This window comes from Durio zibethinus, chromosome 10, assembly GCF_047325235.1.
Source record: "Durio zibethinus cultivar Kanyao isolate XHJ-2024 chromosome 10, ASM4732523v1, whole genome shotgun sequence".
NCBI classification, from domain to species: Eukaryota; Viridiplantae; Streptophyta; class Magnoliopsida; order Malvales; family Malvaceae; genus Durio; species Durio zibethinus.
In genome coordinates, this window is record NC_143171.1 from 7,050,209 (window position 1) to 7,064,685 (window position 14,477).

The 14,477-nt window shown below is 28.9% G+C and overlaps 1 protein-coding gene across 1 annotated transcript; it reads left to right on the top strand.

Annotated features, from left to right (window-relative positions):
* Positions 1-4,056: 4,056 nt before the first annotated feature.
* Positions 4,057-6,445, top strand: LOC111292032 (protein BZR1 homolog 1-like). The gene is made up of 2 exons (XM_022884210.2): positions 4,057-4,671; positions 5,207-6,445. The coding sequence occupies exons 1-2, from the start codon at positions 4,453-4,455 to the stop codon at positions 5,939-5,941; spliced, it is 954 nt and encodes a 317-aa protein (XP_022739945.1). The 5' UTR covers positions 4,057-4,452; the 3' UTR covers positions 5,942-6,445.
* The last annotated feature ends 8,032 nt before the right edge of the window (positions 6,446-14,477 follow it).

Sequence of the window (14,477 nt, forward strand, 5' to 3'; positions counted from 1 at the left end):
TAACATGATTCATTTTTTTTATCTTTCATATAGTTAACTCCAAAGTTATAAGATATATGACTTAATTTTTTGTTATTGTTATTAATTGAATAAAAAATATATTAATTAAGTTTGAATTCATGACCTAATTCAATTAGTTTATTTAATTATTTTTTTAAAGTAACTCGTATAATTACTTTTAAAATATAACATTCAATAGGTTTAAATTTCAAATCACAATGTCTGTAACTCATTCATTAACCTTAAATTACAATCCCTTTTATGCAAAAAATTAGAAACATTATTCTTTTTGATGACATATTTTTTTATTTAGAATAAAAAATTTAAATAATAATTTTATTTCTATTTGAGTTTAAATATGATAATTATGTTTGTTATCAGCTTAAACTTATAAGACTTAATTATTTAATTTGATACATATTAGAGTTTTCAAATTTTGAGTTATAAATAAAGGACATTAAAAATTTAAGAAAAACTATTTCATTTATTATCAGTAAAATTTTTAGATTTCACAAATGAAATTAGCATAATGACATATTCTCTTAAAGTATACTAAAAAAATTAATTAAAAAATAATATATATGTTAATCTCTTAACTTTGTTTATGAAATTAAAAATTCATTGATATATATCGAAAACTGAATTTAAAATTTAAATATAGTAGTGATTGAATAATTTCTTATCAATTTGAGTTTATAGAACAATCAATATCCAACTTACCATTGCTAAAATTAATTAGTTTTCACTAAGATTTAATTTGGTATAATTGATGCAGTTAAAAAATTTTAGGTTGAAAAAATGCATTTAAAAAGAATAATGAAAAAAAATGTGATTAATATTTTTAAGTGTTTAGTATTGTTATAAAAAGTATTATGAGTAATTGAAATGTTTTAAAAATATGGATAAAATATTAAAATAATAAAGTGATTTTTATCTAAAATGTAATTTTCACCTTCAAAACACTTCTTAAAAAGTTTTTTAATTTGAATTGAAAACTTAAAATTTTAACGAAAAAGCTAAAAGTTTTTTGTTATTTAATATTACGTTTAAATCAAAAGTAATTTTTAAACATAAAAATTACTTTCAACGTTATTATTAACGGGCCTAAATTGAGGCATTTACAAATATACTTTAGTCAAGGACGAGTTAGCTGCTGGCTGAGCCGAGCCGAGCCGTGGGTCCTGTATCAATTAGAGAGAGAGAGAGAGAGAGAGAGAAACACGGACCACTTCACGCGTTCCAAGCGAGGTCGGTCCCCACACTTGGTTGGACTCTGCGAGGGCTAGGTTGAGTTGAGTTGTCCACTACATTTATTTATTATTATTAAAAAAATAAAATACAGAGATTTCGGTGTCGCACGTGTGGAGCCGACCGACCCCACCAAAAGTTGCTGTCGGAAGGAGGACCCATTGGGTCCCATCCTCGAAGATTGTAGTTTGTCCTCATCTGTACCGTTCAAACTGATCATCACGTCAGTAGACACAAAAAACCTCAATTACCGGAGGGATGGCATCTTTTTTCTTTTTTTTTTTTAAACTCTGCCAATATTCTAAATAAGTAGTTGCACTCTTTCCAAGGATTATTTGGATAGGATGAGATTGATTTGGGTGAAGATCTATTTATATAGATAAAATTAAAATTTATAATAAAGATAAATTTTATTATTATAATATTAATATTAAAATTAATAATAAAATATATATTTAGATATAAAAATAATAGTGAGAAGAATTATAGAGAAAGAAAAATAATTATTAAGAATATTTGATTAAAATTTATATATAATAAAAAATTAAATTATTTAATATTTATAAAATTTATAAATAATTAAAAATATTTTAATGATAAATAATGAAAAATTAATAATAATATATTAAATAATATTTTTATTATATTAAATTAAAAATTATTTCAAAAGTTTTAAATAAAAATAAAAAATAATAAAATTTTTTGTATCCATAATAAAAATTAAAGGGCAAAAAAAAAAAAAAAAGGAAACAAATCTCCGGTGAAGTACTAAACCAACAATAATCAATAAAAAATTTGCATCAATTGCACTGCCCTATTAAAATCAAATACATAATTATATAATGCACAGTGCGGTTTGCACAATCTCCCATAGCAACCATGGCAACCGCACCCCGACTTAAATTCAAAGGCAGCCTAAAACTCTTATTGCTTTTATGACCGTCGATTATTGCTCTATAATTGTGATGGAAAATTTTTATTTATTTTTAATATTTATGCTCGTCCAATTTAAAATTTTTATTTCTTATATTTTAAGCAATTAAAGATTAAATTTTAATCAATAAAATTAATGTTTCATTTGATAAATTAAAAAAATAAGTGTAAGATTGAGTATTAAAATTTTAATATTAAATTTGAATTATAAAATTTTTTGATGTTTTATAAAAAAATTAAAGGCTGAAAATAAATAATATTATTTAATAACTGTAAAATATTGAATTATGAAAATTTATCTTTTAAATTTATTTTCATTGTAGATAATGTAATAATGTTTTTACTAGATAATATTTCAAAATATTAAAAGAAATATTTAGAAATATTTTCTACATTAAGTGATAAGTAGATATTTATTTCCTTATCTTACTCAATATTTTTTAATTAAAAAAATTTATCAAGTGGATTTTAAAATGTCTTATAAAAAACATTGAAAAAAATAAATTATTAAAAATTTTCATTTTCGATGTATTAAAAAATTTTCCATGTGTTATCCAATAGGGCATAAATGTTTAATATTGTATTAACATAATTGTTACCAAATTTATTTCGCTAGTATCACTTCAAATAATATGAAAATATTATTTAAAAAGATTAATTAATGTCAGACAATTAGAAAAGGAAATGAGTGCATACGGAATACTTTAGTCACACGTGTGATCTAACATTAATTGCGATGAATATAATTATTATTCCTTTCTTTTCATATGTTTGATTTGATTTTTTTTTTTACAGTTAAATTTTATTATATTTATAAAATTTTGAATTAAATATTTTTGGAAAAATATTTTTTTATATTTTAATTAGTAATATATTTAAATAAAAAAATGAAGTTAAAATTAAAAAAATAAATCAGGACATTATATATAGGATAAAAAATAATAAAGAAAAACAATCAAGAAAAGGAGGAGAGGGAATAATTGCGAAAACATTATCCAGGTCAATAATGGAGGCTACCCATTTCTTTATGGGCCCAACGTAGCAAAAAAAGAATTGCTGTGTTTGCCTATTGCAAATCTGATACAACCAAATTCATCATGAATCAAAGCTTTGACTAGTCTTTTAGCCCTTGTGGCTATCAATTAGCTCCCACCAAGCCAAATGTTATCCTTACAAATCTTATTCATTTATTGTGATTAACAAATATCTCAAATCAAGAACTCAGTGATTTTTCAATTACATTTTTGATCTCTCAAGTTAAGAAAACACAACGTCCAAATGAGTCAGTTCCTTGAAACTTTTTCCAGGAATAACTGACAAAAGACAATCGTTTTGAAGCAGAAGTGAGGTCATAGATTCACCAAACTCTGGCCCTTTCCTCCTTTCCACAAACCAAAATTGAAGAGAAGCATGTCAAGAAAAATTCTCACAAAATTGTTTTTACGAAAACAACCCTCCTCCATGTGGCAAAGTAAGGCAGGCACTTTAAAGTGTACTGATAATTTATGGCTCTGTGCACATTTGTTTTATGTTAAAATGTAAATATAAATATTAAAATTATATTATAATTTATGGTTTACATAACATGTTAAATATTAAACATATATTTTTAATTTTTATTAAATTTATATATACAATTTTATTAACATTTTAATTGAAATTTTTTATTATTTTTAATCATGGTGTCTTATATGAATTTAACATATATACAAATTTTATTGACATTTTAATCATAATTTTTTATTAGTTTTAATCATTATGTCTTATATTAACTTAGCGTATCTAAGTTTTCCGTTTCTGATTTCAACTATGGATTAGGCTTTAATTAATAGTATTATTTTCGATAAGTTAATAGGCAATCAGCCTACCTAAATTCATAGGCTTCAACTGCACATAGCCAATCCTTTATTTTATATCACTTTCTATGTAAGAGTACTTTATTCATGAAAGTGTGAAAACAAAATAGAAAAGAGGGGCTGAGAGAGAAGAATCTACGGGAAGCAAACAGTGGAAAAGCGTTTTCTCTTCATTGGAACAAACAGACTTCCAAGTTCAACGATCAAGAAAGCAATATCCTCGTGAAAGAGAGAGAGAGAGAGAGAGAGAGAGAGAGAGACTTGTCCCCTTTGTGTCTATCTTTGGACTTGGCCCAATTCTCTTTCTCTCCTTAATGCAACGATTACTTCTTCTTCCGGTAGATAACATACAGCTTGAAGCTCGAAACAAAAAGCAAAGGTCTTTGAAAGAGAAAAAAAAACAAAAACAAAAAATATGACTGGGGCATCAGGGAGATTACCAACCTGGAAAGAGAGGGAAAATAACAAGAGGAGAGAACGGAGAAGAAGAGCTATAGCTGCAAAAATATACTCTGGGCTTCGAGCTCAAGGTAATTTTAAGCTTCCTAAACATTGTGATAACAACGAGGTCTTGAAAGCTCTTTGTTCTGAAGCTGGTTGGATCGTTGAAGAAGATGGCACCACTTATCGCAAGGTTCGTCTTTTTTTTCTTCTCAGATTTATGTGTGTTTCTTCATTGTACACTTGTAGATCTACATGCATGCATTGTTTTGATGTTAAATTTTGGTTTTTTGATGGTTGTTCCGAAATGGGTTTTGATTGATCTTTGATCTTTTATGTTTTTTCTTTTGTGATCAACTTGTTTATCTGGTATATTTTTCTGATGTAATTATTGATTGAAATTCTGGGTCTTTTACTTTGGCTTGACCTGGACTGAAGAAGGGAAGAATTAATGGAAAAGTTCTATGTTTGATTTCCTTTTTACTAAACCAAATTACATAAAAGTTTGATCTTCTAGCTAATCTTGGTAAACATTCTTTTGTTTTAAGACCTGATCAAGATTTTCCTTCTATTATAGATAGGTATATATCGTGGTTGTCAAGCGAATAATGTAATACTAACAAAAAAGATCTATCTTTTGATTTTTTTTTTAACTACTGTTATTTTGTTGCTTCATCAACATATTTGGATCATACTTTTCCTAATTCCTTTGATAATGGCTTTGATAGGGATGCAAGCCACCTCCATCTGAGCTTGCAGGGGCCTCAGCAAACATCAGTGCATGTTCATCTATACAACCAAGTCCACAGTCCTCATCTTTCCCAAGTCCTGTACCTTCCTACCATGCCAGTCCATCCTCCTCCTTATGCCCGAGCCCAACTCGTTTCGATGCAAATCCCTCAACCTACCTCCTTCCATTCCTCCGCAACATTGCAGCCATCCCTAATAATCTCCCTCCTCTTAGAATATCTAATAGTGCTCCCGTAACCCCTCCCCTTTCTTCCCCTACTTCTAGAGGATCTAAGCCCAAAGCTGACTGGGAATCCCTTTCCAATGGCTCCCTAAACTCGTTTCGCCACCCTCTTTTCGCTACCTCAGCTCCATCTAGCCCCACAAGGCGGCATCACCGCACACCAGCCACTATACCGGAATGTGATGAGTCTGATGCCTCAACTGTGGACTCTGGTCGCTGGATGAGCTTTCAGGCAGTGGCATCCACAGCAGCTGCAGCTCCTCCTTCGCCTACTTTCAATCTTGTGAAAAGGGTGGTTCAACAGAATCCTCTCCAGGATGGTGTCACTGGGCATGGAGGGGTGACCTGGGGGACAGTAACAGAGATGGGGAGAGGCTCTGAGTTTGAGTTTGAGAATGGTAGAGTGAAACCTTGGGAAGGTGAGAGAATACATGAGATTGGTGTGGATGATCTGGAACTTACACTAGGGACTAGCAAGACCTGTGCATAAGTGTGATCTCGATCAGTTCATTGTGCATTCTCATATTTCTCGGTTCCTTGTGCCATATTCGAAGTCTTCTATGAGTTCATGCATTGCTCAGAGATCATCATTCCTTTACTTGCCATGGCATATCTCTTTCACATGTGAACAGTTTTGAGCCCAAGGGGACTTTACAAGATCTAAAAAGTTAAGCCTAATATTGCATTTCATTGCCTAAGAAGGAATTTACAGGCCGGGAGGACACTACAAGTTCAATCTTTCAAGTTGTATGAAAGAAAGACTCTGGCAATCTAGAAATTTAGGGGTTTCTATAAAACTTGTTCCCCTTTCAATGTTTATGTTTACAATTTTCTTATAAATTCTTCATTTATCTTATGGTTGATAGGATTCTATTTTGTCAGATAGAGAGATTGTGTTCATTTTCTAGTTTGCAAATCAAAAGGATTTATCAATCCTTTGATGAAAACACAAACTTAGAATTTCAAAGGCAGCAATTACTACTATTTTTACTCACTACTAGTACCAGATATCTTGATGGAAATTGATCCCTGATTCCTGCTCTTTCACCATCGAATCTATCTGTTTACCAGCATTTAGATAATAGAAATGATATGACAAATGAACTGAAATAATACCAGTACTTGGTTGATTTTCTATGGGAATGGTAGGGCCATTCTCTGTTGTCTAAATTGTTTGATTTCTTATTTAAAATGTATTATGAAATTTGTGCAGTTTTGGGGATTGCGTAGGTCAAAGAGCATCTTAGAATGAACCGACGCCCCCCCCATGAGGGTTGAGGGGCCCTTTCACGTGATGTGTATTTTTGTGTAGGCATGTGATATATGTCACGCTTGATGTTGTACCAACCAATTCAATAACTTCGTTTCTCAATTATTAAATGTACTGGTGACCCGAGCTCGGTTTCGCTGAACTGTTATATTAATTTTTAGTATTTTTATTAAATTAAAAGTTAAAACAATACATACAGTTAACATAAAGTAATAAATTAAGAAAAAAATTAACAAAGCTTTTCTAAAATAGCTGTAAACCACATAGAAAATGTTGGTTTATTAGAAGTCAATAAAATGCACCGAACTCTGCGTGGGGTCATTGCTAGAGTTCCAACTGACATACATAAGGGAAAGGAGTCTCTTGAACCTCTTATTTGAAAACCAGAGGCCTAATTGTTGTTAAAAGAATCAAATAAATCACTGCATTTTTCTGTGCCTCAATTATTATTGTTGTTATGACCCATCAACAATTGAGAAATACTACTAATCAATACTTTTCTTGTCACCATTCTCCTCTCATAAAAGTGAGATCCACCTTTAATTTGTGTAGGATTCGTACACATGTGGTTTTAAGTTCAACTTTGTTGGCAGGGATGGTTAAGTTGAAGGTGGAAATTGGAGCATTTTTGTCAAATTTTAAAGAAGGGAAATGTAATAAAACATAGGATATCGACATAATTCTATTGTGTTTGCATATAATGAGCTAAAAAAAAGAAACAAATGCTGGTTACTCTAATAATTACATATTGGAAAGAGGGGTGGGATGATGATAAGGATGGATAATCAACTATCGGACCCAATATTAGAACATCGGACCCAATATTAGAACAACACTTCTGCTTTTTCAAAAACTACATTCCCATTGCAAGAAAAAACTACATTCAAAGGAAGCTGTCAAAGTACTTCACCAGCAACGACTAAAAAGGTGATTAATTGCCCAACATTTCATAAAAATTCCCTCATCTTAACCAAGAAAAGAGGAAAAAAAATTAAAAAAATATATAAACCCTCGAACTTACTAAGATCAATTAAATAGGCAAAAGAAAAAAAAGGCATATACAAAGTAAGACTTCCATTTAGTGCACAAGCAATAAAGCAATAACAGTAAAGCAAAACATGAATAGTTAAGAAATTGAGAGAGCCTGCAGCATACCTTATCGAATAAACGTGTAAATAAACAGTCGAATCCAATCCGGCATGTTCAGTAAGCTCAAGTTTTGAAATTCTCAATGCCTTTGGCATCCAATTCAAAAACCTCAAGTACGAACAAAAATCCAAATTGACAAATTTCGTCACAAATGCTCCAAACCTAGAAGGATTGCTTCTTAAACCCTTGAGATATCATTTAGGAAAAAAAACCCTATCATTGAAAGTTTGAAGCCTCAATATAACAAACGCTAGAAAGAATACAAATGCATTGAGCAGATTAATTGCTGTTGCAATTCCTATATCTCGTATGGTCACCATCTTTATAAAACCTCCCTGCATAAACAAAGATAATTCCAAATCAGGAAATCTACCAAATTAGACAATTAAACTTTACAGGCTACAATATATTCCTACTATAAACATAAAAATCACTGCTTCAAACAGAAAACTCACGGCAAAATCTCTAGTTTTCCATATAAGCATAAAAAAGCCGTATTTTTCACTAATAAAACTATTGTTTTCCAAACAAAAAACTAACTCAATTTCACTATAAAAGAAAGAACAATTCCTTTTAAGTGCCCTTATTTAAGATGAATAAATTCAATCACATTCAATACAAATCATCAGAAAAGGGAAACAAAAGATACGTTCAAATAGAATAAAATTCTTACTTGTTTGTGATCCTTTAAGTGAAAAAAAAAAAAAAAAAAACAATTTTTGGGCTATCTAAAAAGCCAAAGAAAGCCCTTTATCAGAAGTTGAACGAGGGAGTGTATGGATCGCTTCAGAACTCAATTAAAGTAAGAACATTCCTTATCCGTCTACTAATACTTGAATACCCTGCAACTTCCTATCTCTCAAACAACACACCATCAATACCACATACGCATCACCTATATCCCAAAATCCTAGCACCATAACTGTCACTAGCCAAGACCTCCCACTGAACCCACCATTTACTGCCAATTTCACTGCCACCTAAAACTCTTTTTCCACCACCATTCTTAACAAAAAAGACATTTTTTAATCCAAAAATTCTAAACCCGAAGGCTTAAAAACAGTTACGAAAAAAGTGCAAAAAAAAAGGAAGTAAAACAGAGAGGTTTTGGGTATCTGAGATTTTTGGGCTTACATGAGTTTTGAGGCGTGATATCTTCCATGAATGCCACGTGATCTTTGGATATCCTCCACGAGTGTCGCTTGATCTTTTGATACCCTTCATGAATGCCACGTATCCTTTGATATCTTTACAACCACACTCCGAAAACTAGAAGGAAAAGTCTTCAGAAAGGGAGAAAAAACAATGAAAAGCTAACCCAAAAACTGGATACGTGGCAACTTCAGCATCCATTGGATTCTTTTCATATATACTAGTATAGATGTACATTGGCTAACACCAAAAAGGCCATGCCTTTCTCCCTCCAACTTGATGCTATACTTTGTTTTTATCTTATCTTAGCTAAGAGTAGAGGAGATGCTTATACATGAGGCGGAGGTGGATGGTTATACAAGTCGAAAGAGGTCGTTGGTTCTCCCAAAATTTAAAAAACGATCAAGTTTGTTAAAGAAATCAAATAATTTATAAATTTGGTTTTAAATATGAATGTATTATGTTTAGTTGATTCAGTTAAATCATTTAATAATATTCTAAAATTTCAATGATATATTTACGGAAAATCAATAAAAAAGTATTGTAGAGATATATTTTAGGTAACTAAAATTCATTGATCCGTTGAGAGTTACTCTAAAAATTTTATATCTTAGCTTTGCTTCAGTGTTTATGGTCATAAGAGTGTATTTATTTTATGCATTATAGTGTAAGAGGGATTAAAATCATATTATTATTTGTTTAATTGTTATATCAATTAATTATTACTTACAAACCCTTAAAATCAAGAGATTTGTTATAAGAATTAAGAAATATACATAATTTACAATTATAATCATCTCCATTTAATAAAAATCAAATTAACTCTCTAGTTTCTCCATAAGATTTCAAATTTACAATCAAGTATCAAACATATATATATATTTTTTTATTAATCAACTGTAGCTTCTCTCTATATAATTTTTACTTTTAATTTTATTTGCGATTTTTTTCCCATTATAATACAAATTTTTTTCAACACAAAAGTTATATTTGAACAGCTTTTTAAAATGTTAAAAATTATTAACTTCTAATCTCAAAGTTTTAATTTTATTCTTTTAATGGTTTATTTTTTTTTCTTGTTTCGATAAAAAAATATTATTTAGCAATTGGTTTATTTGTGTTTTTTTAAATCGTTCACAATTTTAAGTTAAATGATTTATTTGATGTATTATGTTTCTTTGTACAATTTGTTTATAAATGGATAAAATTTATAATTTTGTAAATTATTTTTAGTATTTCCTTATATATATTTATTTTGATAATATATATAGTAGTTTGGAAAAAATTAAAATTCAATATAATATTAATTGATCTCTTCAAAATCAGATTTCAAGACCCGTCATTGACTAAAAGTGACCAACCCAAAGTATAGCAATAATTAATTAATTAATTAATTAATTTACAAGAAAAAGCGATTTAAATATGTTTCTCCTAGTAAGATAATATACTCATCTTTGAAGCAAATATATTTTTATAATTGAAATTATTAGAAATTAAATTTTAATTATTAAAATTAATAGTTTACTAATAGATCACTCGATCGTTAAAGCAAATATTTGGATTAATTATTGTGTGTTTAAAAAAAATAAAAAAGAACAATTGTTGACCGGCTAATTGAGTGTTCTTTAGGTTCAAAAAGGAAAAATATTATATATCCAACCACAGATTGGTATTTTTTATTTAAACTCACTATTAATTTCAGTATCTCTATTAACATTGTGATATTAAATGAAATATAATGTTTTATTTAGTTAATAAATTTGTAATATAAATAATCTATTGTTGTTATAAATCTTGTGTAATATGGTCTTAGTGTATTCAACTTATAACTTTTTTGGTTGGTGTGTGTTGAATTATAGGTTTTTTATAAAAGAGAACACAGCTTGAAATAGAATATATATATATATATATATATATATATAGGTATTAAGATTTAAATTTTAAATTTATTAGATATTATATTTTAAAAATGATTATATCTTAAAATTTAAATATTAAATTTACTAAATATATTTTTTAAAAATAATTATATAAATTAATTGAACTAAATTCTGATTTCGTTCAAATATAGTTGCCAGCCTCGTTTGATCTAAATATCTAAAATAATAATTTCACAAAAAAAAAAAAATTTAAATGCTATCCATATTCAATTATAGATGGTCATTATCATGGGCCACCCTCAAATTGGGTCCTTTTTGGGTCTAACAAACCTGTCCATTGAGATCAAGTATGAGTGGAGTCAGACTGGTCCAGTCTTCAAGCTCAATTCCAAGCCTGTCTCGAGTAAATGTCTACCAGGTCAGAGAAGTTTGTCCACCATTTTCTTTAATCCTTCATTAAATTGAAGAAGAAATTGTATGTACCAAAAAAATTGATCTGAAGTTTGTCCACCATTTTCTTTAATCCTTCATTAAATTGAAGAAGAAATTGTATGTACCAAAAAAATTGAAGGAGAGACTGTGCCTGCACAAACAAAAGCTTAAGTCCAACCATCTCAGTTAGATTCACATATCAGATCATGGGATGAAAATGATTTAAGTTCTTAATCTTTTTCTATCAAATAAAAACTAACATTCCAAACATAACTTTAAAATTACTTGCTGCAAACATAATTTCTTAAAAATACTTTAATTAGCCACTTAATTGTTATATTCCTTAAATTATATTCTAAGTATCAATTTGGATGAACAATAAGATTAAAAAAAATGGTGATGGTGATAATAATGACAATAGCAATAAAATTAAAATGAGAACTTAAATTATGTATTTAGACAACAGTAAGATTAATTATGTCAGTCAATTATCTAAAAGTAGTCGACAATCATATTTGAAAATGAAACAATCAAATGCCTGATCAAACGTAATTAATTGTCATTAACTGAAAAATAAATTTTTTTGTTTTAATTTTACATTATAACAATCAAATGCTTAAAACAGGGATGTTGACTGATTTAAGATTTAGTAAACCACTAGACCATTACACAAAAAAAAAAAAAAAGAAGGTAAATCACTAGACCATTTCCCTTTCAATCTCCAACTGAAGGATCGGTGAGATTAAAGCCCTCAACGCTACTAAGATGCTATACAAATACATATCATAAAACAGTTAAAAGCCAAAAAAAAAAGAAGAAACTATTGCAAGAAGGATGCCGTGGAATGTAAATGAACCTAACACAATAATTTTTTTTTTTTTTTTTTTTTTAGCAACAAGGGGTTACACACTTTGCCTTAGGCAAGTTTATCTATACTAGATCTAAAAATTATCTTTTCACAATCTTTTAGAGAAATTAAAATCAAATTAAAAAAAACACACACACACACAACACTCTTTTATCATTGGAGCCAACCATCCATTGGCTATGAATTCTATTTTAAAAATCCCAAAAAAACCTCTTCATGACCAAAAGAGTTATAGGTAAAGGTGTTCAAAATTCGATTCTAATTGAATTAATTGACTAATTAGATTTAATTCAATTAATTAATTAATTATTAAATTAATTTTGATTGATTAACAAATATGATTTTTAAAAAAAATTTACTTGAATTAATTCGGTTCAAAACACCGAATTAATCACACTTTTAATAGAAATATAATAAAATTTAAATATAAAATGAAAAATACATGATATGAGTTATTTTATTTTATAAGTTGTTAGAGTTTTTAATATAATATTTTAATATTTGAATATTTTGATAGATAATTTTATTTAATTTATTTAAAATATTAAAAATTAAAAGTTTAAAATATAATATAATTTAAATATATTTATTATTTGACTAACTAAAAAAATTAATCCAACTGATTAAATTAAATTATATTAGTTAATTTTTAAAATTAATAAATTTAATTTGATTAATAAAACTAAAATAAAATAATTTAAATAATTTAATTTAAAATTAATTGAATTTACCGAAGAAACGCGTCTAATAACATAATAATTAGGTAATATTCTGTGTCAATAAATTCTGATTCTCCCCATTTATTTATGGGAGAGCCCAGTCACTAATGTACTGTATCTTTCATTCTTGTAGCGCATTGAATTTGGTGGGTTAAGTGCATTTTTCTCAGAACCTTTCTTCTGCTTTTTAAAAAAGTTGCCTTTCCTTTCATTTTGTATTTTTTTTTCTCCCATTCTCCTTTCTCTTTTATAAATTAGTTATAGATGAATTACAACATTCCTCCAAATTTTCTACTAGAATAAGAGTGCCATATTTTCCCCTTGTGTTCTACACAATTTATTTTAATGTGCATAACATATATAAATATATATATAAACCATCCATAACAAAAGGATAAAATGAAATTATAAACGTTTCAAGATTTAAGGTGATAATAATGTTAATTTTTAAATAGACTTATAAGAAGATCAATTTTGCGATTTACCCTTAAATTTATTCCTAACTAATATATGATACTAACGATTAAGAGTTTATTTGACAGCATAATGAGAAAGATTCTTATCATATTGTGATATTGTTTTGTCATTAAATCGTTAAATGTTCAATCATAAAAATATAAATATAAAAGTGATAAGAATTCTTCTCATCGTACTGCCAAAAGTTTTTTTTTTTTTTACGGTAAAGATAGCTTTCATTCATAATTGAAACATGCATAAGATACTACAATGTTTTGACCATAAATAGGACACTCCTCTAATCCAATATGTACCCTTTGTAGCGTCTACCCAAGCCTTAGCTAAGCAATGTGCTGCTTCGTTGGCTTCTCTGTTGATATGATTTATGGAGATTGTTTGGACTGCAGCATCTTCGTCCTAGCTTCCTCTATAAGTGTTCCAATTTTGGATAAATTTTGCCCTACTGCTCTCAATTTTGAAATCACAGTAATATTGTCGCCTTCGAGAACCACATCTGAAAGGCCCATCTCTCTTGCTAAATCCACTGCACACATTGCCGCAATCGCTTTGATAGTTAACGGATCTATAATCCTTGGCTAGTTAGCTGTGCATGCTCCCATCACAAGCCCCTCAGAGTTTCTGATTATCACACCAGTTCCTCCATTCTTTCGAGCCACGTTCACAGCTCCATCAAAATTGACCTTATAAACACCAATGGGCGGAGGTTCCCATTTCTGTTTTCTAGGCGTCTACATGAATGAAAGTTTTAGTTGGGCATTGTTAAATTCCTGCTGGTACTTTATTGCAAACCTTGTTGACTCGGTGGGGTCTCTCCTTTGCTCACCATGCAGCGTACTGTTCCTGTCATTCCATATCACTAGGGTTGTAAATGAATCGAGCCGAATTATACTCAAGCTTAGTTCGGTTAATAATAAACGAGTTCTTAATGAATTGGACATGTGTTCGAACTCAGTTCGAATATTTTTAATAAGTTTTAGCCGAACACAAATGAATTCTAGCTTTAAATCCTAATAAATGGACTTAATGCTTACTATAGCCTAAAATCGTAGCCCACAACCAATTGATGGATTGGCTTGCTG

Excerpts from the sequence above, each read along its gene's own strand:
- LOC111292032 (XM_022884210.2), top strand. The coding sequence starts at position 4,453 with ATGACTGGGGCATCAGGGAGATTACCAACCTGGAAAGAGAGGGAAAAT. Across the intron at positions 4,672-5,206 it reads ATGGCACCACTTATCGCAAG|GGATGCAAGCCACCTCCATC; the intron begins GTTCGTCTTTTT and ends TGGCTTTGATAG.